General features: G+C 51.8%; 11 protein-coding genes across 11 annotated transcripts; 5 read left to right on the plus strand and 6 right to left on the minus strand.

Annotated features, from left to right (window-relative positions):
* Positions 1 to 156: 156 nt before the first annotated feature.
* Positions 157 to 742, plus strand: N7506_001242 (uncharacterized protein; the record flags this gene model as incomplete). Its single annotated transcript, XM_056950538.1, has 2 exons — positions 157 to 617; positions 697 to 742. 2 exons carry the CDS (start codon positions 157 to 159, stop codon positions 740 to 742), a joined length of 507 nt encoding a protein of 168 aa, XP_056816453.1.
* Positions 743 to 870: 128 nt separating this feature from the next.
* Positions 871 to 3,197, minus strand: N7506_001243 (Het-C domain-containing protein; the record flags this gene model as incomplete). The annotated part of the gene is made up of 3 exons (XM_056950539.1): positions 871 to 2,692; positions 2,758 to 2,916; positions 2,971 to 3,197. 3 exons carry the CDS (start codon positions 3,195 to 3,197, stop codon positions 871 to 873), a joined length of 2,208 nt encoding a protein of 735 aa, XP_056816454.1.
* A 482-nt stretch (positions 3,198 to 3,679) lies between these two features.
* Positions 3,680 to 4,588, plus strand: N7506_001244 (phytanoyl-CoA dioxygenase family protein; the record flags this gene model as incomplete). Its single annotated transcript, XM_056950540.1, has 1 exon — positions 3,680 to 4,588. The coding sequence occupies one exon, from the start codon at positions 3,680 to 3,682 to the stop codon at positions 4,586 to 4,588; it is 909 nt and encodes a 302-aa protein (XP_056816455.1).
* Positions 4,589 to 4,894: 306 nt separating this feature from the next.
* aglA (putative alpha-galactosidase) lies at positions 4,895 to 6,346 on the minus strand (the record flags this gene model as incomplete). Its single annotated transcript, XM_056950541.1, has 1 exon — positions 4,895 to 6,346. One exon carries the CDS (start codon positions 6,344 to 6,346, stop codon positions 4,895 to 4,897), a length of 1,452 nt encoding a protein of 483 aa, XP_056816456.1.
* Positions 6,347 to 6,966: 620 nt separating this feature from the next.
* Positions 6,967 to 8,297, plus strand: N7506_001246 (Zn(II)2Cys6 transcription factor domain-containing protein; the record flags this gene model as incomplete). Its single annotated transcript, XM_056950542.1, has 3 exons — positions 6,967 to 7,038; positions 7,136 to 7,637; positions 7,699 to 8,297. The coding sequence occupies 3 exons, from the start codon at positions 6,967 to 6,969 to the stop codon at positions 8,295 to 8,297; spliced, it is 1,173 nt and encodes a 390-aa protein (XP_056816457.1).
* A 335-nt stretch (positions 8,298 to 8,632) lies between these two features.
* On the minus strand, positions 8,633 to 9,792 carry N7506_001247 (class I SAM-dependent methyltransferase; the record flags this gene model as incomplete). The annotated part of the gene is made up of 3 exons (XM_056950543.1): positions 8,633 to 8,881; positions 8,955 to 9,668; positions 9,754 to 9,792. 3 exons carry the CDS (start codon positions 9,790 to 9,792, stop codon positions 8,633 to 8,635), a joined length of 1,002 nt encoding a protein of 333 aa, XP_056816458.1.
* Positions 9,793 to 10,453: 661 nt separating this feature from the next.
* Positions 10,454 to 13,683, minus strand: N7506_001248 (uncharacterized protein; the record flags this gene model as incomplete). Its single annotated transcript, XM_056950544.1, has 3 exons — positions 10,454 to 12,221; positions 12,278 to 12,807; positions 12,868 to 13,683. 3 exons carry the CDS (start codon positions 13,681 to 13,683, stop codon positions 10,454 to 10,456), a joined length of 3,114 nt encoding a protein of 1,037 aa, XP_056816459.1.
* A 3,210-nt stretch (positions 13,684 to 16,893) lies between these two features.
* N7506_001249 (putative mitotic spindle checkpoint protein (Mad2B)) lies at positions 16,894 to 17,712 on the plus strand (the record flags this gene model as incomplete). The annotated part of the gene is made up of 1 exon (XM_056950545.1): positions 16,894 to 17,712. One exon carries the CDS (start codon positions 16,894 to 16,896, stop codon positions 17,710 to 17,712), a length of 819 nt encoding a protein of 272 aa, XP_056816460.1.
* Positions 17,713 to 21,300: 3,588 nt separating this feature from the next.
* N7506_001250 (uncharacterized protein) lies at positions 21,301 to 22,446 on the plus strand (the record flags this gene model as incomplete). Its single annotated transcript, XM_056950546.1, has 1 exon — positions 21,301 to 22,446. One exon carries the CDS (start codon positions 21,301 to 21,303, stop codon positions 22,444 to 22,446), a length of 1,146 nt encoding a protein of 381 aa, XP_056816461.1.
* A 173-nt stretch (positions 22,447 to 22,619) lies between these two features.
* Positions 22,620 to 23,982, minus strand: N7506_001251 (putative sister chromatid cohesion protein Dcc1; the record flags this gene model as incomplete). The annotated part of the gene is made up of 4 exons (XM_056950547.1): positions 22,620 to 22,775; positions 22,842 to 23,008; positions 23,060 to 23,796; positions 23,864 to 23,982. The coding sequence occupies 4 exons, from the start codon at positions 23,980 to 23,982 to the stop codon at positions 22,620 to 22,622; spliced, it is 1,179 nt and encodes a 392-aa protein (XP_056816462.1).
* A 325-nt stretch (positions 23,983 to 24,307) lies between these two features.
* On the minus strand, positions 24,308 to 25,885 carry N7506_001252 (ANP1/MMN9/VAN1 family protein; the record flags this gene model as incomplete). The annotated part of the gene is made up of 4 exons (XM_056950548.1): positions 24,308 to 24,637; positions 24,688 to 25,007; positions 25,059 to 25,741; positions 25,812 to 25,885. 4 exons carry the CDS (start codon positions 25,883 to 25,885, stop codon positions 24,308 to 24,310), a joined length of 1,407 nt encoding a protein of 468 aa, XP_056816463.1.
* Positions 25,886 to 26,028: the final 143 nt, after the last annotated feature.

Here is a 26,028-nt window from a genome sequence, read left to right on the forward strand (position 1 = left end):
AAGCGCACGCCTCTCTTCTTTCCTTTCCGTCTCTCTCTCTCCCCAGCCGCGAACCAGAATCAATCTAACGAACAAAAAGAGCCAAACCAAGTAGGTCGATCAAGCCATGACAACGCAACCAAGCTAACCTGAATATCCAAGCTCACCATAGTCACCATGGCCATGGCCTGGGTACGTCCCGAGGACGGAATACTGATCGCAAATCTGCTTCTCACGGTGTTGCTCGCCATTGGCAGTGCCGTCGTGGTAGCTACCTCCATCACGACCACCGCAATCCGCTTGTATGTCATGAGTCTTATGATGCCTGCCGTGTCGATGATCAAGAAAGTGAAGCAAAATATCAAAATGCGCATCCGAGCCAAAATCCAAGCCATCAAAATGCGCATTCGAGCGAAAGTCCAAGCCAAAGTGCAAGCCGTCAAGCGTACTCGAATCTGGAAATTCATGACACGAGTCTGGAGATTCTTGCAAACCACTCTGCTGAAGATCGGACGCCTAATCCTGCTTATCCTGGTGGCAATTGAAGATCGAACTCGTCTCTTCTCGAATTTGTTGGCTAAATACATGAAAATGCACAAGCGACTCTTGATATCGTACCGACTCATGAAGTTCAGATGGTTCGTTGCGCGTATGCGATTTGAAATCCAGCTCGGAGTTTTCTATTATAAGCGCCGAGTGGACTATGTGGTTTTCAAGGTCAGAGTTCGGGATAACTTGCAAGGATTGTGGATCCTGTATCTGAAGGTCAAACTTCAGGTGGGGCTTGCTTACTGGTTCATTGTGATTGTTTGTTACGAAGTGATGTCCAAACTGTTGCTGGTCTGTCATGTGCTGCTGCTGGCGCAGAGAATTGTTCGGCTGCAAATACTGCTAGTAGCCCGACCCATGGTGAGAAGTGTATGGATTATGATCCAGTTGTTCGTGCTTCGCATGCTGAGAATGACTGTGATCGAAGTGAACAGGACCTTGAGACGCATGTGGATGCGAGAGTGAGCCAGTGTTATAGTTCGGCGAGTCGTCCACTTCTCGACTCTGGCCACCAGGGATCAGGTTGGTCAATTTGTTCAATTTGTTGAGGTTTGATATCCCGGGAATAGGGAGACTTGAGAGTTTATCCCAGGGTACGCTTGAGTTGCTGTGTTGGCTGTTATTGCCATTATTGCCACCAGATAAGAAGCTTGAAAAGCCAGAAGAATGAGACGAATGGTTCTGGCTACTTCCGTGTGCATGACTTTGACCGTGACTTGGCTTCTGGCCATGAGATGTACCACCTAGCGTAGGGAATCCGCCATGACCGCCACTGTGCGTATGGCTCACTCCGCCGGTGTTGCGACCGGAGCGAACACCCTCAGAGCTGAGGATGTTGTTTAGAGAAGCGCCACGGTCGGATCGACCGTGAGCCCATTTTTCAACGGCCTCGAACATCGTACGATGGGCGTCATTGTGCATGTTGCGCAGTGCGGGATGGTGGAACACCTGTAGGCAGTCCTCCAGAACTTCGTTCTCGGCGACATCGATATGCTGCCAAGCATAAAGGATACGGGGAGCGACATACTCGACGATTGTCGAGGCGACTCGGCCAGCCGGCTCGTTCAGAATGTTGGCAAAGTGGTCCTTGGACAACAGAGAGTGGGTGGGATCGGTGCAGTGGGGATCGGTCCACGGTTCATACTGATGCTTTCCGGAAGCATCAATGACACCGGCAGATCCAGTCTGCAGGGACTTGGACGCCGCCTTGATCAGAGGACGCACAAAGGGTGCCAGTAGGGACATGATCACCACGGTAAGTGTCTCGGAGATCTTCTCAACCAGGGCTTCCAGGCCTGGGATCTTCTCGATGATCGAGTCCAACTTGCGCACCACCTTGTCGCGGAACTGCAAGATCGGGTAGATCTTGGCTACCGTCTCCTGCGGATTGAAGTCTGGCATACCCTCAAAGCCAGTGCCAGGCTGCGAAGAGCCCCCTGACTGACCAGGCCCAACGCGACTCTGGCCATGAGAAGACGAATCCGCATAGCCCGCAGCAGATCTACCGCTTCGATTGGCCATCTCCTGCGCTGCCGACGACCTCTTCAGACCCTCAGCCTCGTTCACAAGATCCCTGGTGCCAGGGATTTTACCCAGCAGGCCAGTCAGCGCACCAAGCGAGTTATTCGACTGAGCACTCGCTTCAGCATCACCCAGCGCGAGATCCATCTCATTCACCTCAGACTGAGCGAAGTGATCCGTCGCCTCTCCCAACACCGAGTGGAAGAAATCCACCATACCAAAAGTACCCGTCACGAGCGGGAAGACCCGTTTGCCGTGCAGATTGATCTGGGTGTTTGTGCCGGTATGGGGGAAGACATTCTGCATACCCATTTCGCGCAGCGCCAGCTCCACGTAGTTGGTATGGGCCGCGAAGTCCTCTAGGGTGTGCAGACCCTGACCCAGACAACGCAGAGCTTCGCAGAGGTCCTCCTCCTTACCCTTACTCTGTCCGCCATGAGTGTAAGTGCGTCCATAGTGGATACTACGACTGAGACTGAACTTGATATAGGCAGCGCTGGTGGCCCAGTCACCGCGCTCGTTCGCGATGTAGTTCTTCATGCCGGTGTTCTGGTCGATTTCCAACTCCACGTTTCGGACAGGCGGCCGCAACCGCTTGTCATATTGCCGCGCATCTTCATTGTCGGCATAGTCCTTGGGGTTACTGAGTTCACGGTTAGTCTGTGGAATGTCACACGAGGGGTGAATACGGCGAATTCGGCCACTCACTCGATGTGCTCCTCGGGGCGGTAGACTCCCAGACGCTCGGAGGTGACTTCGAATTCACCGGTGGCATAGCCGAAGCTCAGGAACGACAGGACCCACACCAAGACGCGGATTGTCTCGGCTTGCAAACTCTTGAGAGTTCCCACGTCCATGGCTTGCGAACTGTTGAAATAGTCAATATGCGTCCAGAACTTGGTGTTTTCTGGGCTACTTTACTAGTCACGCAGCCAGTTGCCAAAATACACGCGCTTCACCATGGTGGAGGTCCACTTGTGGCCGTGGATGAAGGCCAAGGTCTTGAGTACGTCCTCGATATCTCCATGGCGCCAGTTCTTGCCTTCAATGGCGGAGATGGAGGCGATGTTACCGGCTCCAAAGGCATGTACCTGTGGTAGTATCAGGAGCACGAGTAGCAGTGCGGAGCCCGCGTGGATGAGGGGCATGGTGGGGGTCGGATTCTTCGTATTGTGTCTTTTTTTTTTCGTATTCAAAAGGAAGCTTGAATGATATGTACAAAAGGCTTGAATAAAGAAAGAGAAAGAATAAGAAAAAAAGTGCAAGACAAGTTTGAAGCATCCGACTCAGCCTTCTTTCTCTTGGCGCGGTGATCCCAATGACGTTGGGTCTGAGATCTGACTGAGATCTAATTTAGGCCCGAGATGGCCTGAAATGGGCCTGAGAAAGACCCAAGACAAGGGACCTCGAGAAAGAAGAGTAAGTCAAGTCGGAGATTAATCACACACCGAACCTTGGGAGGGGCAGTTGGATCCACGGTAGTATTTCGACAAACAAACACATTGCGACCTTAACATCACCGTCGTATTAACCCCGCAGATCTCAGGACATCAGCATAGCATATAAACATAACAACACATATATCAACATGCCAACAGACACAGAACTCACCTCTCCCTCCAAAACAAAAATGTACCTTGAACCCCTCCAACGCGACGGCTTCGTCGTCGTCCGCAACCTCCTCACCCCAGCCGAGGTATCGCACTACCGCACCGTCGCAACACACGCAACAACCCTAACACGCGCCGGCTCCTGGCCACACTTCCGCACCGTCCCCAAACAATTCCCCCCATGGCCCACAACCGCGCCCCCAGCCTCCGAAGGCGGAATCTGGGGCGTGCAGCACCTAATGCACCCAGAGATGCCCGGCCGAGACGCCTTCGCCGCCTGCTACTTCTCGCCCTCAATACTAGCCGTTGCCGAAGAGCTGATGGGGGTTGAAGGCAGCGGGAGCGAACCACTCGTTATGGAGCTGTTTAATTTGCTCGTTGCGCCGGAGACGAAGGACTTTGAGCTGCGGTGGCACCGGGATGATATCTCTGAGCTTGCGACTGCGGAGGAAGAAATTGAGCAGTTGAAGGCTAAGGCGCCTGGGGGTCGTCAGTTGCATTGTCAGTATAATTTGGCGTTGTGTGAGGATGCGTCGTTGGTGGTTGTGCCGGGGACGCATGGGCGTGCGCGCACGCAGACGGAGCGCGAGGCGGATCCGTATGCGGCTGTTTTGCCGGATCAGTTGGTTGTGGAGTTGGGGCCTGGGGATGCGGTGTTTTATAATAGTAATATTTTGCATCGTGGGGTCTATAAGGGGAAGGAGGAGGGTGGGGAGGAGACGAGGTTGACGCTGCATGGGAGTATTGGGTTGAAGGCGGATGATGAGAAGAAGAAGGTGAGGGCTACGGCGGTGTTGCAGCATGGTGTTGGGGCTTGGGTGCATCGTGAGGATGCGGCGTTTGGGCTTGGGGAGAGGCCGGAGAAGATGAGGGCTAATTTGGTTGAGATGGGGACTGGGGAGGGTGTTGGCTTCTCTTTGCAGGGATAGAGTTGGTTTTGGTATTTACTTGTTGCGCAAATGTATATAGGATGATTTAGAATTGCAGATATAGTGCATATCTATCGAGAGGTCTGAGATCTGAACGAGGATGATTTGATGCAAATACCGACAAGATTGCTTCCTACATGGGGGGACATGAAGTGTTGGGACAGACTCACCTATTTCCCAGTAGATATCAAGACCTGAAGACAAAGACACCCGAAAATGACAGGAACAACGGAAAAGTCCATAGCGTATACAACCGAAAAGACCGGAGTGAATACCTCCAAGACTCCAAGCGGTGATCTAGTCAGCTCATTCACTCTCAGCAAGATGGACACCACTGGGAAGACCAAAGATCTGCGCAGCGTTGTTAACTACACAAGCCTCAGCAGAGCCAATGCCCGAAACCCGGGTCAGACAGCCCTCGGTGGTCCTCAAGTGCCCAGTCACAACATGCTCCCAAGTAGTTCCAGCATCGCCGCATGCTGCGAGCGAGACTCGACCCTTTCGAGCAGCGAGACACAGAGAGCGATCTGACAAAGCGCTCAAGGCCAGCATAGTACCATCCATAGATACATCCCAAACCTGAGAATCCAGCGCCTTGCATTTCTCAAAGGAAACAGCATCACCAGAGGCAGTCATACAGAGACCGGATGGGGTATGAAAGACCATGCCGGTGGGAGTTACCGTGGAACATCCCTCAGGCAGCTCGATCCGATGAACACTAGTCGCATGGGAATCAAGCTGGATCTCGACGGCATGGTCAACAGTGCCAACCCGTCGAGTGACGAGATCCCGAACTCGGTACTGGCAGCCTGACTGAGCCAGTCCAAGACGCCCGAGAGAGATAGTCGCACTCGCTGGCACAGGCCCGCGGTTCAAATCAGTCAACAACCGATCACCATTCTCCAGAGAGCGAGTCAAAACGTCAAATGTGCCATCACGACTAACCAAAGCAGCCTGCTGAGCCAGCGGATCCTGATTCACCGTAATGAGATCCGCATTGCTCAGATACGCAACATCCTCATCTGACAGGGCAGGTATATAAGCGCTAATAATCAACGGCGCCGAGAAAGACGCCCAGAGCCGAAAATGCGATTCCTTCTCCGTCTGCGTCAGCCCCGGATGATCAGGGATCAAGAAATCAGGATCATTGAAATATCCCGGTCGCTGGTATCGCACCAGCAGCGTATTAAAGTCGTAATTGTTCATAATACTATCCCAAGCACTGCCCTCACCAACAAAAACCAACACATCCGTAGAATGGCGCGCCAGCTCCCCAAACCTTGGCACCCAATCCATCACAACAGCCCAGTCGGAAGCATTATCCGCAAAGTACGCAGGCGCAGACTCGGAGAAAATCAACGGTCGCGGCAACTGACTCAAAACCTCGTGCCAAGCGCCGTACCGAGCTCGATACTCCTCTCGCAGCAATCCCGATCCCGGTCCCGATCCACCTTCGCTCCAGACATTACACCCGTCAACTTTGAGGTAGTCAATGCCCCAGCTGGCGAACGTCTCGACATCTTGCGCCTCGTACCCGTATGACCCGGAATACCCGCCGCAGGTCAGATTGCCGGCGTCTTCATAGATGCCCAGGTGGAAACCAAGTTTGGTTGCGTAGCTGGCGAGCCAGGGGATGCCGTGCGGGAACTTGGTAGTGTTCCACTGGAGGGAGCCATCGGGGGCTCGATCATGCTGCATCCAGCAGTCGTCGAGATTCAGGCGGTTATATCCTGCGTCGTGGAGACCACGGGTTAGCATTGAGCGGTTTCGGTGAAGAGGGACTCGTTGAGATCGCATTGGAAGCGGGCCCAGTTGTTGAAGCCCATTGGGGGTGTGGGCAGGATGGCTGGGCTCTGGATTGAGGCCTGTACAGGGAGAATGGGGAGCATTAGGGCCATGCTTGTTATGCTTGCGCTTGCGCTTGCTATGCTGGTGATTCTCATGGTTGAGGGAGGAGCAAGATGGGATGGAGATGTCTGCTGGGAGTTAATTGTGGTATGTTGCACTGCATGATTAGGTATAATATCGCGAGAGTGTTCCCCCGCGCCGTTATGCGAGTCAGATATAGCAAACAGACTAGGAATAAAGTCGCATAAGGCTCCTAGCTCCAGTGGCCCGCAAGGTGGGGAGGCAAAAGATCGTCAAGAGCATTTCCGGCCACCCAATGGCAACGCGAGTTAGTTCAGCCCAAAAGGATTGAAAATGAGACCAGTCACATTCTCTCGGCCTTTTTCCCTAAACCCCCCACTGTGGCACAGCTGAAGATATGCAATTGACATGAACTAGCAAACGAGAGAAAGTGAAGAGCGAGCGAGCGAGAGAGAGTTCCTCCGATCCAGCTCGGATCCTCAATCCTGATCATCTCGATCTCCGCCACAATGCCCCCAGACTCCAAGACCAAAATCCGACCCCAGCAATCATGTCTGAAGTGTCGCGAACGCAAGGTCAAGGTACGATAGATCTTCCATGCGACCTGCGCACATCAACTCCCCACTTCCACCTCCCCTCCCACCCCCAAGGCTCCCCTCTAACCTACATGCTCAACAGTGCGACCGCTCTATACCCTGCCACGCGTGTATCATCCGCGGAATCGAGGCCGAATGCACATACACCGCCACGGCCGAAGACCGCGCCCACATCAGCCAGGCGGATATCATCGAGCGCCTACGCCGGGAAGTCTCACAGCTACGCGGGAAGCTGAACCAGCCGCGCGAACAGAATCGACCGCCGAAGAGCTGGCGCGCACATCCGTATGCGCCGGCTTCCGGCTCCAAATATAAGAATAATGCGCATGGGGAGAGGGAGGGGAGTTGGAGCGGGAGCTCGCCTTCGTCGACGACGATGACGGGGTCTGCGAATGTTACCAGTCCTGATAGCACGGGGAGCGATAATGGAGCCTCGGTCTCTTCGCGGTCTGTGTCTATGTCTGTGTCTGTATCTGCTTCGGGTTCGGTGCCTGCGCCGGCCGCACCGTCGGCCTCTGCGGTCACGCCGTATTCGTATGCGCCACAGGCTGAGGAGGGGCCGATTGGTGGACTGTCTGATCTACGTGCGTTATCTACACTTTTTACGGGGAACATGAAGGATAATGTGCTGACTTACTGCAGAAGCTCCTTGTGCAAGTACAAATCTACCGTACGGGGGATTTGCGGATCTCAACGTCCCGATGCAGGGTCCGGTGCACGGACTGACCGACACGATGCCGTCAGCTCTCTACATGCCCGACAACCCTCTTTACTACCCAACCTACGCCCCAATGCCATCTTACACAGACCCAATACCAGAACCCCAGTGGAAAGGAACATACGGGGATATGAGCCAACTACCGACTGTACCGGTGCAGCCATATGCGTCTCAGTATTCGTCTATGAACTCTTACGGCATGGCCAGCACTAGCGCCAGCGCCAGCGCCAGCGCCAGCATGAATACAACCACAAATCCAAACCAAGCAGATGCATCTCTATCCAGCGATACATCCAGCCACGCGAGTCCCATTTCCGACCGTCTCTCGCCGACAATCATGAACTCTATACCGAGTTCTTGGAGGGGCGAAGGCAAAAAAGCCGTGTTGGAAGCCTTGCTTGAAACCATCAGCAGTTGTGACGAAAGTCAGGTCTCGCAGGTGATTCATGTAGTTCGCACGAGCCCGACGCCCGAAGACGCCGTTTCGGGCATTTGCCAGGTCCTCGGGCTTGGGAATGGATGGTGACGCTTGTGTGGGACAGTACGGAGTACCAGAGCTGGATCTCTGGGTCTTGTCTTCGCTGGTCGAATTGGACTCGATACTCGATATGATGGGTTCGTCTGAGACAGCCACATCATACTTTATATATCACGCTTCATGCCTCACGCCTCATGTATTATGCATTATGCATCACGACGCTCGCGCTGTCCATGGCTCAGCACGAGAAGAAAAACAGAGAACTCCGTTATATACATTAATGCAAAATGCAAATGCAAATGCAAATGCAAATGCAAATGCAGTCAAGCCCTCGCTGGTGGGGTATCGTTTATCGTTATTTTCGTTACGGGGTCCCAAGGGGTTCAGGTCGTTTCGGCTTCGAGTGGTTTTTGCCCGTAGATGAAGTGGAACACCGTGTAGAGGTGGTAGGAGTTGCTCAGCAGCTCCTTACGCACTTTATCCATATGTTCCTGAGCGTCTTGGTATGAGAAGCCGAGGACGCGAGTGAAGAGAGCAAGCGTGTACGGTTCGACGATCTCCAGGAGCGTCACTTTGCCCACGCGACCGATCTCTTTTAATCGGCGGTTCTTGGGCCATCCCCCGATAGGACACTGCAAGGAATCGAGTCAATAAGAATTCCAAAACGGCGACACAACAACGCAGAGCGAACAACACGCAACGCACCTTGTAACTCTCATCGACAACATTCACAAACCCTTGTTTCACCATCCACCCTTCCATCCTAGATGCTACATCCATAGGCTTCCCAAACTTAACACTCGCCTTAACCAAAAGCTCCTGCCAAGCTGAAATAGCCGTCGCCTGATGATGCGTCCCATCATCAGAAACCAACCAGAGATCAAATTCCTGCGCCTCGAACCACGCACCAGGCTTCAAGTGCTGATAAGCCTGTCGAAGCAACTTATGCCAATCGCCCAAGCCACCCGCCAAACTGCGAGCGTGAATGTAATCGAATTTCTCATGCGGGCCGAACGTCCAATCACTCTCCGCGTCATCGATGAAGAAGCGGCAGTTTGGCGGAGCGTAGCTGGGCTGAATGGGACTGAGGTCTGTGCCGAGGATGTCGGCTTGCGGGTAGTGTTCGGCCATTTCGAGGGCCCATTCTGCGGTGCCGGTGCCGATGTCGAGGATGCGGCGGGGGGCGGTGGTGCGGATTGGGGCGCGGTGGAGGTCGCCGCGGATTAGGAGCTTGAAGAGGTGGTGGGTTAGGGCGAGACGGTCTTGTTCTTCTTCGTCGTTTGGGAAGGGGTATTGGCCGTTGCGGTAGGCGTGGTAGCGGCGGCCATTTTCGTAGTTGTAGTCGCGGACGGAGGAGGCGAAGGAGAGGTTGGATCCTAGGAGGGATTGGGTGTCGAAGAGGGAGTCGTCGTCACTTGTCTGGGTGTGGGTTAGTAAGTGGGGAAAGGAGAGTGAGAGTGAAGGGAAGAGAGAAGGGGAAAACGAAATGATTCAAAGAGCTTACATCGACTTGAATCCGCTCGTCAGGATGTGGCAGTGACATTGTTTAAGGAACTGCTGGGGAACTGGGGGCACCTTTTATGTACTTTGGACCCGCAGAGAAAAGTCGGGCTCTCGGGATTTGCTTAAATTGACACGTCCTATTGCATATTCACCTTCTATTAACATTATTCATTGTGATATATTAGACTCTATGCAAGTAGAGGGGTACACAGTCTTGAAAACTCCAATAGAAGATCTTCAATGATCCCCAATAATCTCCAATTGCAGCAGAGCGAGAGCGAGAGACCCGACAGTCTGGGGCGTCCCCACCGCGAGTCATGTACGCAGAAGCATCCTGGGAATTCCTCGATCGGCCCCCGATTTGTGCTCGTGTACATAGGGCAAAAGTATTGGACCTCGGGTACTTGGGCTTGGACTTCAGACTTGTGTACGGAGTATTGCACTGATATCTGCAAACATATTGAAAAAGATGGGTATAAATATAGTAGAAAAAGACAACTAGAAAGACACGTAGAAAAATAGTAAGAAAATAGTTAGAAAGAGCAAAGATTCCAAGGTTAATGCATGCAGCGAGTACTGGAGGTCCAATACTTATGAAACTGCACGGTACAAAGTACCAACTACGAAAGAACGTAAAAGACGTAAATACGTAGCATTCATTTCTATCCCTTCATGCAGTACTTTGTACTAAGTAGTTACCCCTACAGACTCTGCAACTTGCCCTGTTCATCGGGTGTCAGCGCCGAGTACAATTCCTGGAATCCCGGCTGGGTGGACGCCTGCCGGAAGAAATCTGCCAAGAATCCCTGCGTTTCATCGTCACGTCGGCGGACACCAAAGACACTCTCCGACCCGCCCTCGCCCCAGCTCATCAGCCCCTGCTTGGTGGCGCCCAGACCCAGGTCCAGGGTCTGGCCTGGCACGTCTTCCCAATCGTCATCACCGTCGTCGCTATCGGCGTCTTCGAGGGCCGCGGCGGCGGCGTCCATCTCTTTGTTTCCGGAGGCCGCACCCAGCTCTTCCACGAGAACTTTGATGATTTTCAAGGGGGCGGCGACAGTAGTGAATTGGTCCGGGTTCTTGCGCGCTTGCGACCGGGTCTTAATACGACCGGTGTCTTGGATGATGAGATCGCCTTTCACGGGGACTTCGGCTACGCGCGGGTCCGCGAGTTCATATAGGCGCGCGAGGGCGAAGATGTTTTGCTTGATTTCGTCGTAACCGGCGAAATTGACGGAATTTTCCAGCCATTTGCTCAGGACGACGGCGAGGCCGCTCTGGCCACCCAGGTTGACCTGGGCGAGGAAGTCGACGACCTCGCGGGCGCTAATAAGAGTGAGTCGGGCGAAGACGAGAATGAGACTCTGGATGAACTGCGCTTGTTGGGCGGTCGCTAGTCGTTGAGCCACAGCCTGGAGGAGCTGTGGGAGGTAAGGTCCGAGACGCTCTGAGCCGGCCTTCTCGACCAGCTCGGCGGCCAATTGACCGACCTCGGTCGCTGCGTTGTCGTCGACCGCGGGGCCCAGCAGACGGTCAATGATGATCAGCACGACTTCCAGGGCCTCCTTGCCGGTCTCGGGATCCCGCCAGGCGACGAACTGGGCGAAATCATGAGAGAGCATGTGGCGCACAGCCTCGGTGGCCGGGCGAATTAATTCAGCCTCATCGGACCCTAATAAGAGGCGGTTCAGCTTGGGCATCACGGTCTCCACAAATCCAGCCGGCATGGGTTCGGGACTGCGCTCGGCCAATGCGCGCAGGAGATCGGCAGCAAAATTGGTCAGGGCGTTCTCGTCAGTGAGACTACCCACGTCGATTGCGCCCATCAATGAGGGCAGGACCTTCTCACAAAGGCGCATGTAAGAATCGGGGCCAAGATCGGTGATTTGGTCCACAATGTCTTCAAATGCCTCAGTAACGGTTAGGGTCAGCTGGAAGTTCTCGGCACCGCTGCTCGCGATGCTGAACAGTACATCAATGGCAGTAGATGAAAGCACTACTGACGAGTCGGCCATAATGGTGTCGCGCAGAGTTTCGGCTAGGGTGACCTTGAGGTCATCGGCGTCCGTCTGTTCACGCAAGTCGTGAGCGGCGATGAACTCGGAAATGGCGGCAATCACTGCGGGCTGGAAGGGGCGCGCAAGATTGGTAGGCAAAGCGGGCACCAGATCTTGCAGAACCCGAATGCAAGCCACTTGCACGACTTCCGCGGGGTCATCATTGATTGCTTTCAGAGTAGCCTCCAAGTAAGAAGTAGTAGTCTGCTCGAATGCTTCACCGGAAACGCGAGACAAAGAGCCAGCCACGAGGTAGCCCCGGGCACGGAGAAGCTCTTGCTCCTGCTGGGTGGCATATTGCACAAACTGGGCGAATTGGGATACCAACTCTGGGGAGATCTCAATGTCGACCTCCGCAAAGTCACGAAGCAGGCTGTTCAAAATGAAAAGAGCAGCTTCACGAGATTTCCATCTGGAATACGTACGTTGTCAGTCATGTAAATTCACAATTGAAGCATTAAAACTCACGAGACAGACGAGTCAGCAAAAATAGTGTTCATGTAACTCAGAAGCCCCTCAGCTGCAATAGTCTTCAACCATTCGCCGGTCTTGACGGCGAGATCACCACTGCAAGTTCGCGGAGTGTAGTTGGCCGTGACAGAGGTTTCTTCGGAAAGGAAAAGGTTCACGTCGATCTCCCAAAGACCCTCCTCTTCTGTTGTGATTTGGGCGTAGGTGCTGGCAAGCTTCATAATTTCCGGAACCCAGCCGGCGGTACTAGCACTGGCTCCAGCATTTTGTAATTGTTGATGGAGCTCTGCCTTGACTGGGGGAGCCTTCAGCAAAGCTTGGATGATGTCAAGCTCTTCCAAGACGAGGAAGTCGAGCGAGTGAGGAAGCCCATCTCCGTCTTCTAAACGACCTTGTCTCTCGTGTTCAATATAGAAATTCTGGTAAATCGGGAGGGCGTTGGTAAGTTCAGACCAGACGGTGGAGAAGAAAAGCGGGCTTTGGGAGGTCAATAAAGCAGGGAAGACGTTGCGAATTTTCATCAGAGTCTAGATAGAGTCCACATGTTAATCAGGAGTAATTTCAAGAAATTTGAGTCCCATCCATACCTTGACAACCTGTAATTTTAAACCCACCACTCCACGCCACTGCGACGCGATCTCGCCTTGCTTGTGTTCCTCTTCTTCGGAAGGCGGCTGTGGGAGGGGTGCTTTCAAAGTGACATCGAAGAACGGCGACCATCCACTTAGCACCTCATCCATAAATTGCTTAATGGCGTCCTTGTGTTGCTCCAGTACCATTTCCAGGGTGTCGAAGCAAGAGCGGAAGACCGCAACAGCCAGAGCGCGCAGCATAGGTCGCCTTGATTCGGAAGTTGCGACGGCGAAGAGACAAGCGACGAGATCGCGGGCAACATTGAAGAACTGTTCCTCGCTGAAGCCAGTGTCCACCAGATCCAACAAGACCTTCAGCGCACCGTGCAATTGGCCGTCGGAACTGGCGGCATCGTTGATAATATGCAGCAACGAGGGGAGCAGCTCGGGCCACTCGTCTGGGAAATCGGCACTGGCAATCTTACTGACAGCATAACTGGCAGAATTCTTTACCTTGCGCTCTGGGGTATCTTTGGTCGCAAGTAGCAGGAGGGCCTGACGGACATTTGCTTTGTTCGCATCATTGATTAAAATCTGACCCCTGAAGTCGTCGAGAGTGGGGGACCAGGATGAGGAAATGAAGGTGCGCAGGACGGAGAGGGCGGACTGGCGCAAATTCACGGGGACCGAGTCGTGCGAAGCGATTGCCGTGAGCGAGGTAGGGAAGGAATCATGAGCGTAGAAATTCTTCAGCTGTAACTCTGCTGACTTTCTGGTATCAGACTTTGCTGCCTGGGTATCTGCCAGGAGCGTCAGAATTTCTTGCTCCATGGTGAAAGGGAGTTGAGGGATTGGCTTGCTCCAAGGGAGAGATAGTCCAATTGTTTTGAGATAAGGAGACGCGGAGGAGGGGCAGTTCGAAGGCGGTCTGCCATTATGGACTTTCATATTGAACAGGACTCTCTTAACTTGATCTATTTGCAATAATCTGAGAGCCTTGGGAACTTTGCTGTCTTGTTTGCCGTCTTCTTTACTATGGTTCTTCTTTGAAAAGATATCATACCGTCCAAGGTACGTCTGAGATCGAAGTACTCCGTACCTACGGAGTAAGATCAAATACTTTTAAACCCTCATTGTACTTTAACCACAGCGTCTTCACTGTATATAAATAGTATCCTCTATCTTCTTTTTCTAGTTTCATTCTTCCCACTGCCACATAGCACCTGGATGTTGTGAGCTGTAGTCCGTGCTCCGCGCCAATTCTCAGGCTACGGGCCAAGTCTTGGAGGGGCTGCTTTGTATAGAGCTGGGGACACACAAGCTTCCTATACTCAAAATTACCCCATACAGTGCAGTCTTCTAAGTATTAGACCTCCAGCAGTTTAGAATCCGCCTTGGAGCCTGATCAATCTGTATGTAGTAACTATGAAATCTAAACATTTTACTGTCTTTTTTCAATATGTTACTACATATCATTTGGGCAATATCAAAAGTTGAATCGGAAGTCTAAGTATCCAAGGTCAAATACTTTTTGAATCCGCACTGTACATCGTACGGAGGATCCTTGCTTGTACTGACTGTACTTGTGCCTCGTACCTATGAGAAAACTGGGCCAGGGCACACAGATTGTACCAGTTGAGCCCCGATTCGCCTTGGAAGCGGGAGATCACTCCGATCTGCACCACCAAACCGTGAGATCAGTTAGGGTTCAAACACACAGGACGGTGTGGAAGCCCGGAATCCTACCCTTGCGATTCTGCTAGGTTCCAAGGTTCTGTTGCATCATAGGGTTGGGATCAGACAGGGATTAAAAGACGGGTATTCCCAGCAGCTTATTTTAGACTACAAGTTTATTATTCCTTCGACTGGGAATACAACACTGTATGGTCTGACCCTGGCTATTGCCAGAAACAGCAAACAGTCCCCCGACCTAACAGTGGAAATTGCCCGTTGGGGGAGGGGGGACCCATCAAGGTTTTGTAGGGTTTACTCGAGATTTCCACCATACACAAGCTCCCAGGGATGGGTCTGCCCCGAGTTTTACTGGCTCGAGCTTCAGGTGAGATCCAAGTTCTGATCATTTCGGTACATCCCATTGGACCCTGATCTTTTGGAGGTGAGGGAAGTTCCACCGAATTGACTCGGAATATTCCACGGAACAATAGATTTTTTTTTTCCTTTTTTTCCTTTGTGATCTTCCATTCTTCCATTGTGTTTTCTTATTGTTTGGTTCGATGAGACTTGCACTTTTTTTTTTTATAGAAAATTGATCATCAATCCTTGAGACAAGCCTCTAATTAACTATACCGGATGCGTGGAAGCTAGTATGGAGCGTCGAGAATTGCCGAGTATTGACCGTACAGCATGCGACAATGCAGTAGTTAACCCCTCATGACTACCTAATAGAAAAAGTAGAAACGTATGGAAGGTCCGTATTGATAATCCAGAGGCACTAAACGCAGGACCTGCATGACTGGCGAGGGACCATACGGAGCACAAATGGGCTTCTCCCCGGGAAATCGTACCCATGTCCGATGGCCGCCACTGCCGTCAGTGTAGGAAGATCATCGGGAGTAGCGTATTGGAGGCGTGCAATCTAAAATGTACTCCGTAGTGGTATTTGGTACAGATATTTTATTCCAAATCATCATTAAATTGTGAATAGTAAAGAGTAAATAGTAAATAGTAAATATTAAACCTTGGAATGATATAGAGTATGGAGTAAGTAGTAAGTACCATGATGGTCCCAGTACCTTGAACCACTACCCAATCCCAGGGAATTTAAGGTACCAGGTACCCCCGGCACACAAAGAGATAAGGCCAAATTATGTCTCGGCTATGGTTTCTTTCCCATGGTTCTGCACATATAACTCGGCTCTTTGGTTGAGAGTATAATACCTAATGATATACCTGTTTTCGGCTTGGCTGGGATGATCCTCTTCTTCCAGTGGGGAAGAGGCGAAAAATATGTGCCTTTTTCTCTTCCATTTTTTTTTTTCTTTCTATACAGGGCATGATTGTATGATGGTATGATGGTATAATGATTTACTGTATTTTTGCCTAATATTTCCAAGGTGGTTAGAGATATGATCCCGGTGGTCTTTACAGAGAGATATAGATATAGACCAGGCTTGAATCAAGTAGAATATTGTGAAATCTATCCCGGTTCATAGCTGAAGCTGGTGAAATCGTGAGGGAGTCGTGAAAAAAAGGCCGAAAATGGGGAATCTGCACCAACCCATGACGCAACCACGTGACGGCGAACCGTGACCAACACAACTTTAGTCCGCCTTTCCTTCTGCTTTTCCCCTCGATGAGCGAGAGTGACATCCCATCGTCCATTCATCTCTAGATCCTCCGTCGATTTCCTATTATTTCCTTTACTGTGCTCCTCTTTTTGTTTTTTATTAAAAATCGAGGGTTACCCTCTGAAAAACTTCCCCTCCTTCCTCTCGCTTTAACCACCCCTCCTCAACTCCCCTCAAGGGATCTAATTTCCCAAAAAAAGTGACAACCTCTTGCATCTGGGATCGTCGCTCCGGGATTTTGACTGAATCCCTCCTCATGCTTTGAGGTGTGCTTCTACTTTGCATTTTGTCCACCCAAGCGTACGTTACCGATTTCCTTTTCCAAAACACAAACAGCCCCCTCCAACCCACCAACCACCTTTGCCCCCCCCTCCCCTCTCTCTGTCTCTTCCACCCCCACACAAATCCTGGTTGGATATCGCGTCGAGGAGCTTCTTTTGTGGTCGCTCTACTCACCCTGGTCTCATCCAGCCATTTAAAAATCCCCCGCGAATCTTCCTTGTGACTCGCCGTGTGCACTGGAGTATCGGGGACCCCCACCCCCAAAAAAATCTTGATCGACTTTCCAACGTCAACCAAAGAAACACTGGAAATTTGAAATCGACCTGACGTTGACCGATGGATTAGAAAGGCAGAGCGATGATTAGCTTCAGGGTGGAACATCATTCAGATTCTTCGAGACTTCGTCAAGACCGCCCTCACCGTGGAAGCGACACCGGATCGTTCGACGGCAATGCCGATTGCCAGTGAGAGCAGTAGTACCACCACCACCATGACAACTTTCTCCGCCCCGATTCCTGCTACCAAATCGCTGCCCACCAACCAGTCAGCGCTAGCGGCCTCCTTCACCAACTTCCTCACCGTTTCCGTCCACCAAATACTCTTCCTGCGCTCCGTCTACCCGCGCGCGACATTCCTACCCGTCCGTGCATACAACTATCCCGTTCGACAATCTCGTCACCCAAAAGTGTGTGACTACATCAACGATGCATCAATCGCAGTCGGAACGGAGATCTTAAAAGGCACAATCACCGCAGTCAGTATCATCATTTCATCTCTTCGCACAAACCAGCCCCTCGAGCGATATGCGTTTGATCTGTCGGGCTTCCCGCGGGCCCCCGCGGGAGAAGTGAACACCACATTTGAAGACCGAAATGAAGATTCATCCAATCCAGGTGCCCCTGTCTCAGACCGGGGCCCCGCGCCCACATCCGTCGACCTCGAGGCACAATTCCGAGCGTGTCTCGCGAGACTCGCCTCAGCGTGTGCTCGATTGACCCCGCTGCCCCGCGATGACGAGTTCAGTTTCACCGTCTGCATCGAGGTGCGGGAAGATGCGCTACCCCCGGCGGGGACCACCAAGGAAGAACAGACCTGGATTGTGGCGGAGCCGGGCAAGGTGCATCTACGATCATGCACCGCACCATTTTCCGTCTCCAAACTACGGAATGGCGAGCCCCAGCAGCCGCCCCCAGGGTCTCGAATGGCCGTGCCAAAACAGTACCGGTACGACGTGTCGAAGCCGGCGAACTCCGATTGGAGTTGTGGGTAGAAGAGGCACGACAGAAGTTCAACGAACCGGTGGATTCAGAGCAACCACCTTGAACTCGGGAGATTTGTGGTCTTTTTCTTTTCCCTTCAAACTCTCCGACACTGTTCCTCAGGCCTTGGGGGAAATACGTTGCTGTTTTTTCTCCTTTTCCTCTTTTCATCTCTACTTGCTCATCTCTCAATTTCCTGTCCACACTCAATTTCTGTCTCATTCTTGATTTAGCGTGACCAATGATCGAACATACATGATGGACGAAGGAAATTCTGGAATTGCCGTGCGCAAGAAGTGGCGCAAATACATAAAACGGGGAGCGGACGATTTTTGGGACTCGCATGGCATTTACTTACATAGATCAGGTTTCATATCTTTCCTTTTTCTTTGTGCTTCATTCCCAAGTGCTTATTTCTTTCTCGGCCCCCCTCTGCTCTTCCTCCCATTATCACTTTCATGACGCTCCTTCTCCATCCTTCTTTTCCCCTCCCAGCTTTCTTCCAAACGCCTCTTATATATCTTCTCGTTTATTCCATTTGCATCTTGCCTGATCCCCCTGGGTTCTCTCCTCGCTGATCTGTTTGCTGCGGCCCGGTATCTCCCTTTTCTTCTTCTCTTTTCTTTTTTCATACCATCTCCCATTTCTTGTTGTATTTCATTCGTCTCCTTTGTTGAAATCTCCAACTACATGATCCTCTTTTCTAGCCAATTCAACAATCTAGTAACTAGTTCCCAATCTCGTCTCGTTTCTATGTCTGCTTGGCTGATGAACCCAGTGAACCCGATCCTTCTCGAGACCCGGGTACGTGACGCTGTAATCTTGCATCTCCTGTTGAAACAGATTGTGTCTTCAACCTTGGAACCTCCCTCCCGTTTGTTGATTCCTTGCATCTTGCCAGTCTTGCGTTCCTGCATCTCTACTAATGCTTTGGTCTTGGCCGATCAAAAACAAAAAATACGCCGCTACGCCCTTTGTGATCTTGTGTAATTATGCTAGCCAGATGTTCAGTTTAGGTTAATGAACACCTTTCCAAGGTTCAATGGGTCTCTATCTTTCCTTGCACCATCGACAATACTATCCCTCGAAATGTTTGAATGCTCCACCAGATCCCTGGAACCTGGAAGTGTCTTCTCTACTGATGCAAATGCCCAACGTCCGGGGTCCATATACATCCCCATGTCCAGGTGGGGCAAATCCTTATTTCAGAGCCGCCACCTTCTCAACCTCATATATGCTAGCTCCATCCATGACGCGGTCACGTGTGATATGGCTGTTGCCTATTGGATGCTTTTTAGATCCATCCATGGATGGTTGCTCACTGATTAGCCAGAGTAAGCCACCCGGCGCCCTAGGCGCCAATGTCTCACTGCTGTGGGGGGTGTTTGAGATCTTTATAGCTATGCCTGCATGCCCGCAGAGAAGTCGACATGTGTGGTATTTTTGATCATCACCCACGGTTGAAACATGTGTTAGCAACTTGGATTGTCTATACGGCATGCTATTCACGGCGAGCTAAGTGCTGGGATTACGCTATCGTTCCAGTCCACAGGTATTACCACCCGGGGCTGGGTTGAATTCGTTTCTTCACACTGTGCTACTGGAATTCAGAGCTTTGGCACAGGCATGAGGAACAAATGTCGGGCTTGAAAATCTCGGGAAATTCTAAGAACTACGAACTACCCTGTATGGTGATGAGACTTCTCTGATTTTGATACCGTCGGATCACGCGCATTCGATGATTCCGTGCCGCTACACAATGGATATGTAGGTGATCCATCGTGCATGCCAAGCCTTGTCTATGTTTTGATCTCGCCTGGGGACCTGGAAGGTTGGAATGTGACTATCTATGTGCAAGAGAGATGAATAGTAGTGCTCTTACACTACTTCCCTGTTTCAATGGAGCTGTGTTCTTGTGATGTCTGTTTATAGTAAAGATCCATGGCTTGGTTGATTTGCTCAACGGACCTTTGAACATCTTCTCTCAAGATGAATGCCTTTAGATCTTTGTGTTTTTATTGATCTATCTATTGGTAGCATACTGGGTATGCAGTAAGTCACTATCCAAAGCCCGGCTAAACGACTCACCTGTATTCATATGTTAAATATCCCCATATGTATGTGACTAATCTAAGGATGAGAATGTCACCAGCGTTCTAGGTACTTTGAGACTGGTGACAAGCTGGCACCTAAAAAAACGAGGATGTTGGCAGTTCGATAGGGTGGGACACGCTAGCCTAGATTAGGTATAGCGTCCGATGGCCGTCTCCGAGGTCACTTGGCCGGCATCTTTCATGCTACTCTGCACTGTACATTTTTGAGTATTATCTGCTATAACCTCACTGTTCAGGGGACTATGAGGAGACACCCAAGCCAATCTAGGTAAGAGATTAAGGTACTTGTCATGATCATTGAGAAGACCCAAAAACATGTCCATGTGTACGGAGTATTTGTGACGGCCTGGAATGCACTTGGTTGGGCCCTATAAAAGGCTCTATAGGATAGAAGCATGGATTCCCAAGATTAGAATCACTCATATCCAAAGCCTCACAGTGCTGATCTCTGTCAAAGAAGAACAAAAGAAAACAAAGGTAAACCAAGAGCCCAAGAGGACAGGAGCCGGGGTCGAGCCCAAAGGTCGGAGTCCGGCCCTTGAGATTAACGGGGTCGCAGTAGCCGAGCCCGATCGATCTAACTAAAAACGAGCAAGGTATTTCGTAAAGGGGCCTCTGATATAGGATGGTGCTGCCCAGTATGAACATATAGATGTATCAAACATCGAAGACAGAAAGATGTACGGAGAAAGATCATGGATCCATGGATCCATGGATATTCCCAGATTCCAGCTATATCTCAAGGTCTCCTGACCCCAAGCCACAATTTCCCAGAACGTGAGTTAGAAGGTATTCGGAGTGAACGGAGTAGACGGAGTACGGAGTAACTATGCGAGGCCCAAGCCCAGTGACATAATCGCTCACATGATGCCTCCAAACCCTCCAGACGATTACGTCAAGGGCCTGACCTCGACTGACCTATGAGAACTCCAGAATCCGAAGTATAAAGCAGTTATTCCGTATCCAAAGTGCAATTTGGACTAATGTGATGCAACATCTTCGCTTCCCGTCGCTTGTCCTCGGGCCGGTGACAAAGAAAAACTGCGGGTTTCTGACGTTTCTAGTAGGAGACTCCGGCCCGGATCGTGACAATAGCAGAGGGGGCGCCAATGGCACTGGTTATAGCAATCTCGTGTGACTCGATCTCCCAAGTACGTAGATGTTGGGGGGTTTAAGTTCCCCCAATGACATATTTGAAGATATCGGGGCCCCGTCGGCGAGAGCCTTGGGATTCTCCACCCGGTGGACACATGGGAGCTTTTTTATCTCAACCCCGGATTCTCACCTCTGCCAACCTTGGAAACCTCATCTTTACTTTCTGACTCTTGCACTATTCCTTCACCATTCTCTATTCATAAGAATAAACTTGCAACACCAACATCAACTCCAATAGACAGAAGCATCACGAAACAAGCCCCACATATTACCCGTCACGTCAGATTCTGCCCATCTCATCAATCTCAATCCAAATCCAAATCAGCAACCATGATTGCCGCAGAGCCCCGCACTTTACCAGAAGGAGAATCGCCAGACTTGATCCTAGTCCCCGCCACCCCCTCAGAGCGCATTGCCTCCATCAAACTGAACAGTTCGGAATGGAAGGGTCCACTAGACGTGGACTCCTATATAGCTCGCGAGAACCATCTACTCCAGCAGCGATTGACCCGCGACGGACTGACGTGCTGGGTCCTAGTGGACCGACACGAGCCAGAAGATAATCGCACGATTCTCAGCGCGTGTGAATCCTACCGCAAGACTGCGTTCCTTGCTCATGGGGGACGGGTCGAGAGGGTGGCCACGCACGGGGTGGGGAGTGTTTACTGCCGGGCTGATTTCCGGGGGAAAGGGTATGCGAAGCGGATGATGGAAGAGCTGAGTGTGAAGCTTGAGACGTGGGAGATGGAAAGTGAGGTTAGGGGGAGGTCGTTGTTTACGGTGCTGTTTTCTGATATCGGGAAGAAGTTCTACGCCCAATTTGGCTGGCGGCCTTTCTTATCTTCGCATATGTCGTTACAGGCTAAGGAGGGTGGGGATACGGGGGCACGAGAGCTGTTCGCGGAGGATGTGCAGGTGAAATTGTGCAGCGAGGAAGTTTTGGGGAAATTGCATGATCGAATGCTGGTGGCGTCGCAGAACTCGCCTGGTGCGAAGATCGCTATTGTGCCGGACTTTGATCATTTCGTGTGGCATTGGGCTAGGGAGGAGTTCTATGCGGAGAATCTGTTCCCGCAGCGATCTCCGCCGGTGGTCAAGGGCGCCGGTGTGGACGAGGCTGGTGTCTATTGCGTCTGGAATCGGAACTTCGGCGAGTTCCCTCATGAAAACGTGCTTTACATCCTGCGGTGGGTGTATGATGAGCCGACGTCGCCAACAGAAGAGCAAGCTGTGATCCAGGCCATGGCTGCCATTCTCCGACGAGCTCAGCATGAGGCGCACGAGTGGAACATGGGCAAGATTCACTTCTGGAACCCAACTCCTTTGCTGCAGAAGGCCGTGGCATTGGTCGACCCGAAGTCCGAACTTGTGCACCGCGAAAAGGACAGCGTCGCTAGCTTGCGATGGACGGGCGAGGCCCAAGGGTTGGGTAAAGACGTTGAATGGTGGTTGAATGAGAAGTACGCCTGGTGCTGATTTCCACGTGTTGAGGACCGTTTCGGCTTGTTTTGTTTCTCATATTTCCCATGCCGGTTGAAGACATGAGGACAAAGGTGATTCTGGCGGCAGATAAGATCATGATGTTCCTAGATCTACCCTTCATCATAGATGAGATGCCATGGCATTGACGCAGTAAGAGCGTTTCTTAATCAACGACGAGCTTTGAGCAATTCATGCCAGTTCCGGGTGGTCTTAGCCTTTGCAGCAGAAGCCGACCCCGTCGCAGCAGCTGCGGGGGTATCTTGTCGCTGTGCTTCGGGGACAAAGAATATAGTCGTGGGATCCGGACTCTTGTAACAACCGTTCTAGAACAATCCGAGTCAGTCACCGTAGCTCGAGCAGCATGAGCCAATGATATTAATAAAACTTACGCTCAGTTTTGACAGAGCAGCCTCCTCTCTCCAAGATTCTGGCAGGCAGTCCTTCCATGCTTTGAGGAATTCACTTCTCCCAACAGCAGACGACACAGTCGGAGCAGTGGCAGCCAAATACGTCTCACCCACCCACATCGAACATTCAGCCTTGTCAAAGCTCGCCCCTAGAATACTCGATTAGCAACCTCCACCGCGCAATCACCAACTCAACTTACATTTAATCTCATCACCCATAGGAGGCCGCTCATCCGCCACACACATCCGTCTCACAACAGCCTCCAACAAAACACGCGGGAACGGAGCCTCCTGCTCATCGTCTTCATCAAGAACAGACTTCCACAAGTCCCCAACCAGAAACTGCTTCTCCAGATCAATCCCCTGCAGCACCGCGCCCTCAACCAACCGCTTCCAAACATGCAGCCGTGCGCGCGCAGAAGGCCTCCAACCCGCTACTTCCTCGCCATTATCCACAAATGCACAGAGCTCCATCCAGCCCTGCTCGCACTGTGCCACTGACACGGGGATATCTAGACAGATCTGCTCTCTGACCGATCGCATTTCGTGTGCGCCCAATGGGCCCGCTCGTTCATCCATGGGGACGTCTCCATCATTATCATGTCGATCGTATAGCCGTAGACTCTTTTCCAAGAATGGAATTGCGGAGAACCCGCCCGGCGGGACGTGCAGTTCGAGTGTCGAGGAGCATTTTGCGATAGCTGATAATGCTTCGTTGGGGAAGTTTAGAGCGGATATGTCGTCAACGTCTTCGACGACTTTGATGTCGGCTTGGGAAATTTCGCCGTGGCTGGGGCGGAGGACGTGGATGGAGTTTGAGGACTGGACTTGGCGGATACGGTAGGTTTGCGTCTCTGTGCAGAGATTGACGTATTCTTGGGCGCTTGGGTCAACTACTGCTTTTGCGAGGGCTGCAGATGGTGATTTGAGTTCAAGTCTATTGTTCGGGGGTTTAGTATGGGTTGCTATTGAGGAATTGGGGTTCTGGTTGCTGGTTGGCTTACACTGGTGCATCTTTCGATGTCAGCAATTTCTCCAGCTCTGGGGTTAGTTCTAGTAGCCGGAAGCCCTGCTGAGGCCGGGTATGTGTGAAGAGAATACTGTGCGCGTCCTGGGTCGACATGATGAGGTGTAGAGAGGAAGTTGAGAGGCGAGAAACGCGTTGACGCGAAGTGGATAACACACGGACCACCGTTTAATGTCTGGTAGCCTCGTTGCTCGACTATCCATCACTTTGCAGCTTCATCATCGTCGATTTCCTAATTAATATCGGGTTATTCTAATTGACTGCTACTTGTGTGTAGGATGCCTATAAAGACCCCCAATTTTGCTCTGGCCAAATCAGTACACGCTATCCCTGATGCTTTGTTAGACTAAGAAAAGATACCACCCAGTGATGAATGATGAAAGTGAAAAACATATGCAAGAACATGAAGAAAGACAAGAGGTCATTGCTTCACTTGCTCAACTTTTTCGGCAACCTCAGATTGGTCGCTTGTAGCTCCATTGATCGAATCCGCAGGGTCTTTTTCAGGATGAGCAATCGGACCCTCAGCAGAGCCCTGTACTGCTTCGCGGTCCACGATGTGATCATCACTCTGGGGTTGAGACTGGACAGGTTCTTTCTGCTCGGCTCGTTCTTGTTCTTCCTTTTCGCGAGCCAGACGCTCCTGCTCCATCTCTTCCATGTGACGGAGGTCGTCAACACTAGGCTCGTAAAGATGCCAGATCGTATAATGCGGCAAGCCAATTACGGAGAATTTCATCCGTCGGGCCATCTGCAATTCATTAGCAAATGTATAGCTTAGCGCTTCAGTTGCCACCTTACCTTGCCAAATCCTTCCGTTTCGGCGTGCTTTTCGAAACTAAACGCCGGGAAGTGCACCCCGGCGCGGAACACGCGAGCTTTGGCCAGAATACTGACGCCACCAATGCCGTCAAGATCCATCTCCATATCAGGGTCGCCGTATGGATCACGGAGGTAAGCAAGGTGGGGCCTCCACGTCGCGTACTCGGCATATCCTTCCACGATGACGGCGTCCTCGTCGAGAGTGTCCGCAAGCGCCAGCGCAGTCTCGGATTCCTGCCATGAGTTCAGATCGTAGGGTTGTTCGCCGCCGAGCCAATCTGGAAGCGGCCGCCATACATCTATGGAACCGAGTTAGCAAAAGTGAATTGCAGGCTATTTGGTCCACTCACTTGGAACGGTCACATCCTTGTTGTGTCGCATGAGGTCTTCGATAATAGTAAAAGGCGCAGTTTCCACATCCGCGTCTCTCCAGTAGACCCAGCTGTGTGTTGGTCGTAGCGTGGCGCTCAGCAGCCAGTTTCTCGCTTGGGCCATCAGCTTCCGCCGATTGGCCTGCGCCTCGAATCCGTGTCGACTTTCCACGTCCTGCTGGACCTTCTGTCCGAAGTCCTTCTGGATGACCGAGATTTCCCCAAATGGCATCTTGGGGTTGGGATCGTTTTGTATATCCTCCAGCATGCGCGACAGCATGCCGAGGGTGTCATCTCGAGAGTCGGAGACCAAAAAGGCCAGGTCGATGAGGTCGTGCGGATACGTCAAGTTGCGGAGGTGAGAGAAGAACATCGGGAGATGTGACGAGGCATCGCGCAGCGGAGTGCACATCAAGACGCGCTCTCCGCGCGCCCAACCCTTCTCGGTGCCTTGGACCTCGCTGAGGTCATAGTAGCGGACGGTTTGGAGGTGTAGATCATTGGGCGAGGCGAGCAGGCCTAGGGAGATGGTGGGGAGGACGGCGGCTCGCCAAGAAGGGAAGATGAGGAGGACGAGGATCAGGGAGACGCCGCCAAGCAGACAGAGGCGCTGGAAGAGTTGTCGGCGGTACCGAAGCGAAGGTTGCGACCGGGGCTGGAATCTGTGGGGAGGCTAGTCAGTCCCGATTGTAAGCTCGGCAGGTTCTGCCGTGGGAAGAACACATGGCTGACCTGTTAGGCGATATTGAGAATGCAGAACCGATGGGGTAGGCAGAGTGGCCCTTTTCGAGGACGTGTCGGTTCATGACTGCGGGCGCGATCACCGTCACGGCGCTTATGTCCCAAGATGGAGACGGCCGACCCTAGTGCTCTCACCCCGGTCTGTTTTAGCGATCCGCAGGATTATAGCACACAGACAATTGGCAGTGATTTAGCAGAGTAGCGAGGT

The sequence above is a fragment of the Penicillium brevicompactum genome (genome assembly GCF_028827555.1).
Source record: "Penicillium brevicompactum strain IBT 35665 chromosome Unknown utg000001l_segment0_segment0, whole genome shotgun sequence".
In the NCBI taxonomy this organism is placed as follows: domain Eukaryota; kingdom Fungi; phylum Ascomycota; class Eurotiomycetes; order Eurotiales; family Aspergillaceae; genus Penicillium; species Penicillium brevicompactum.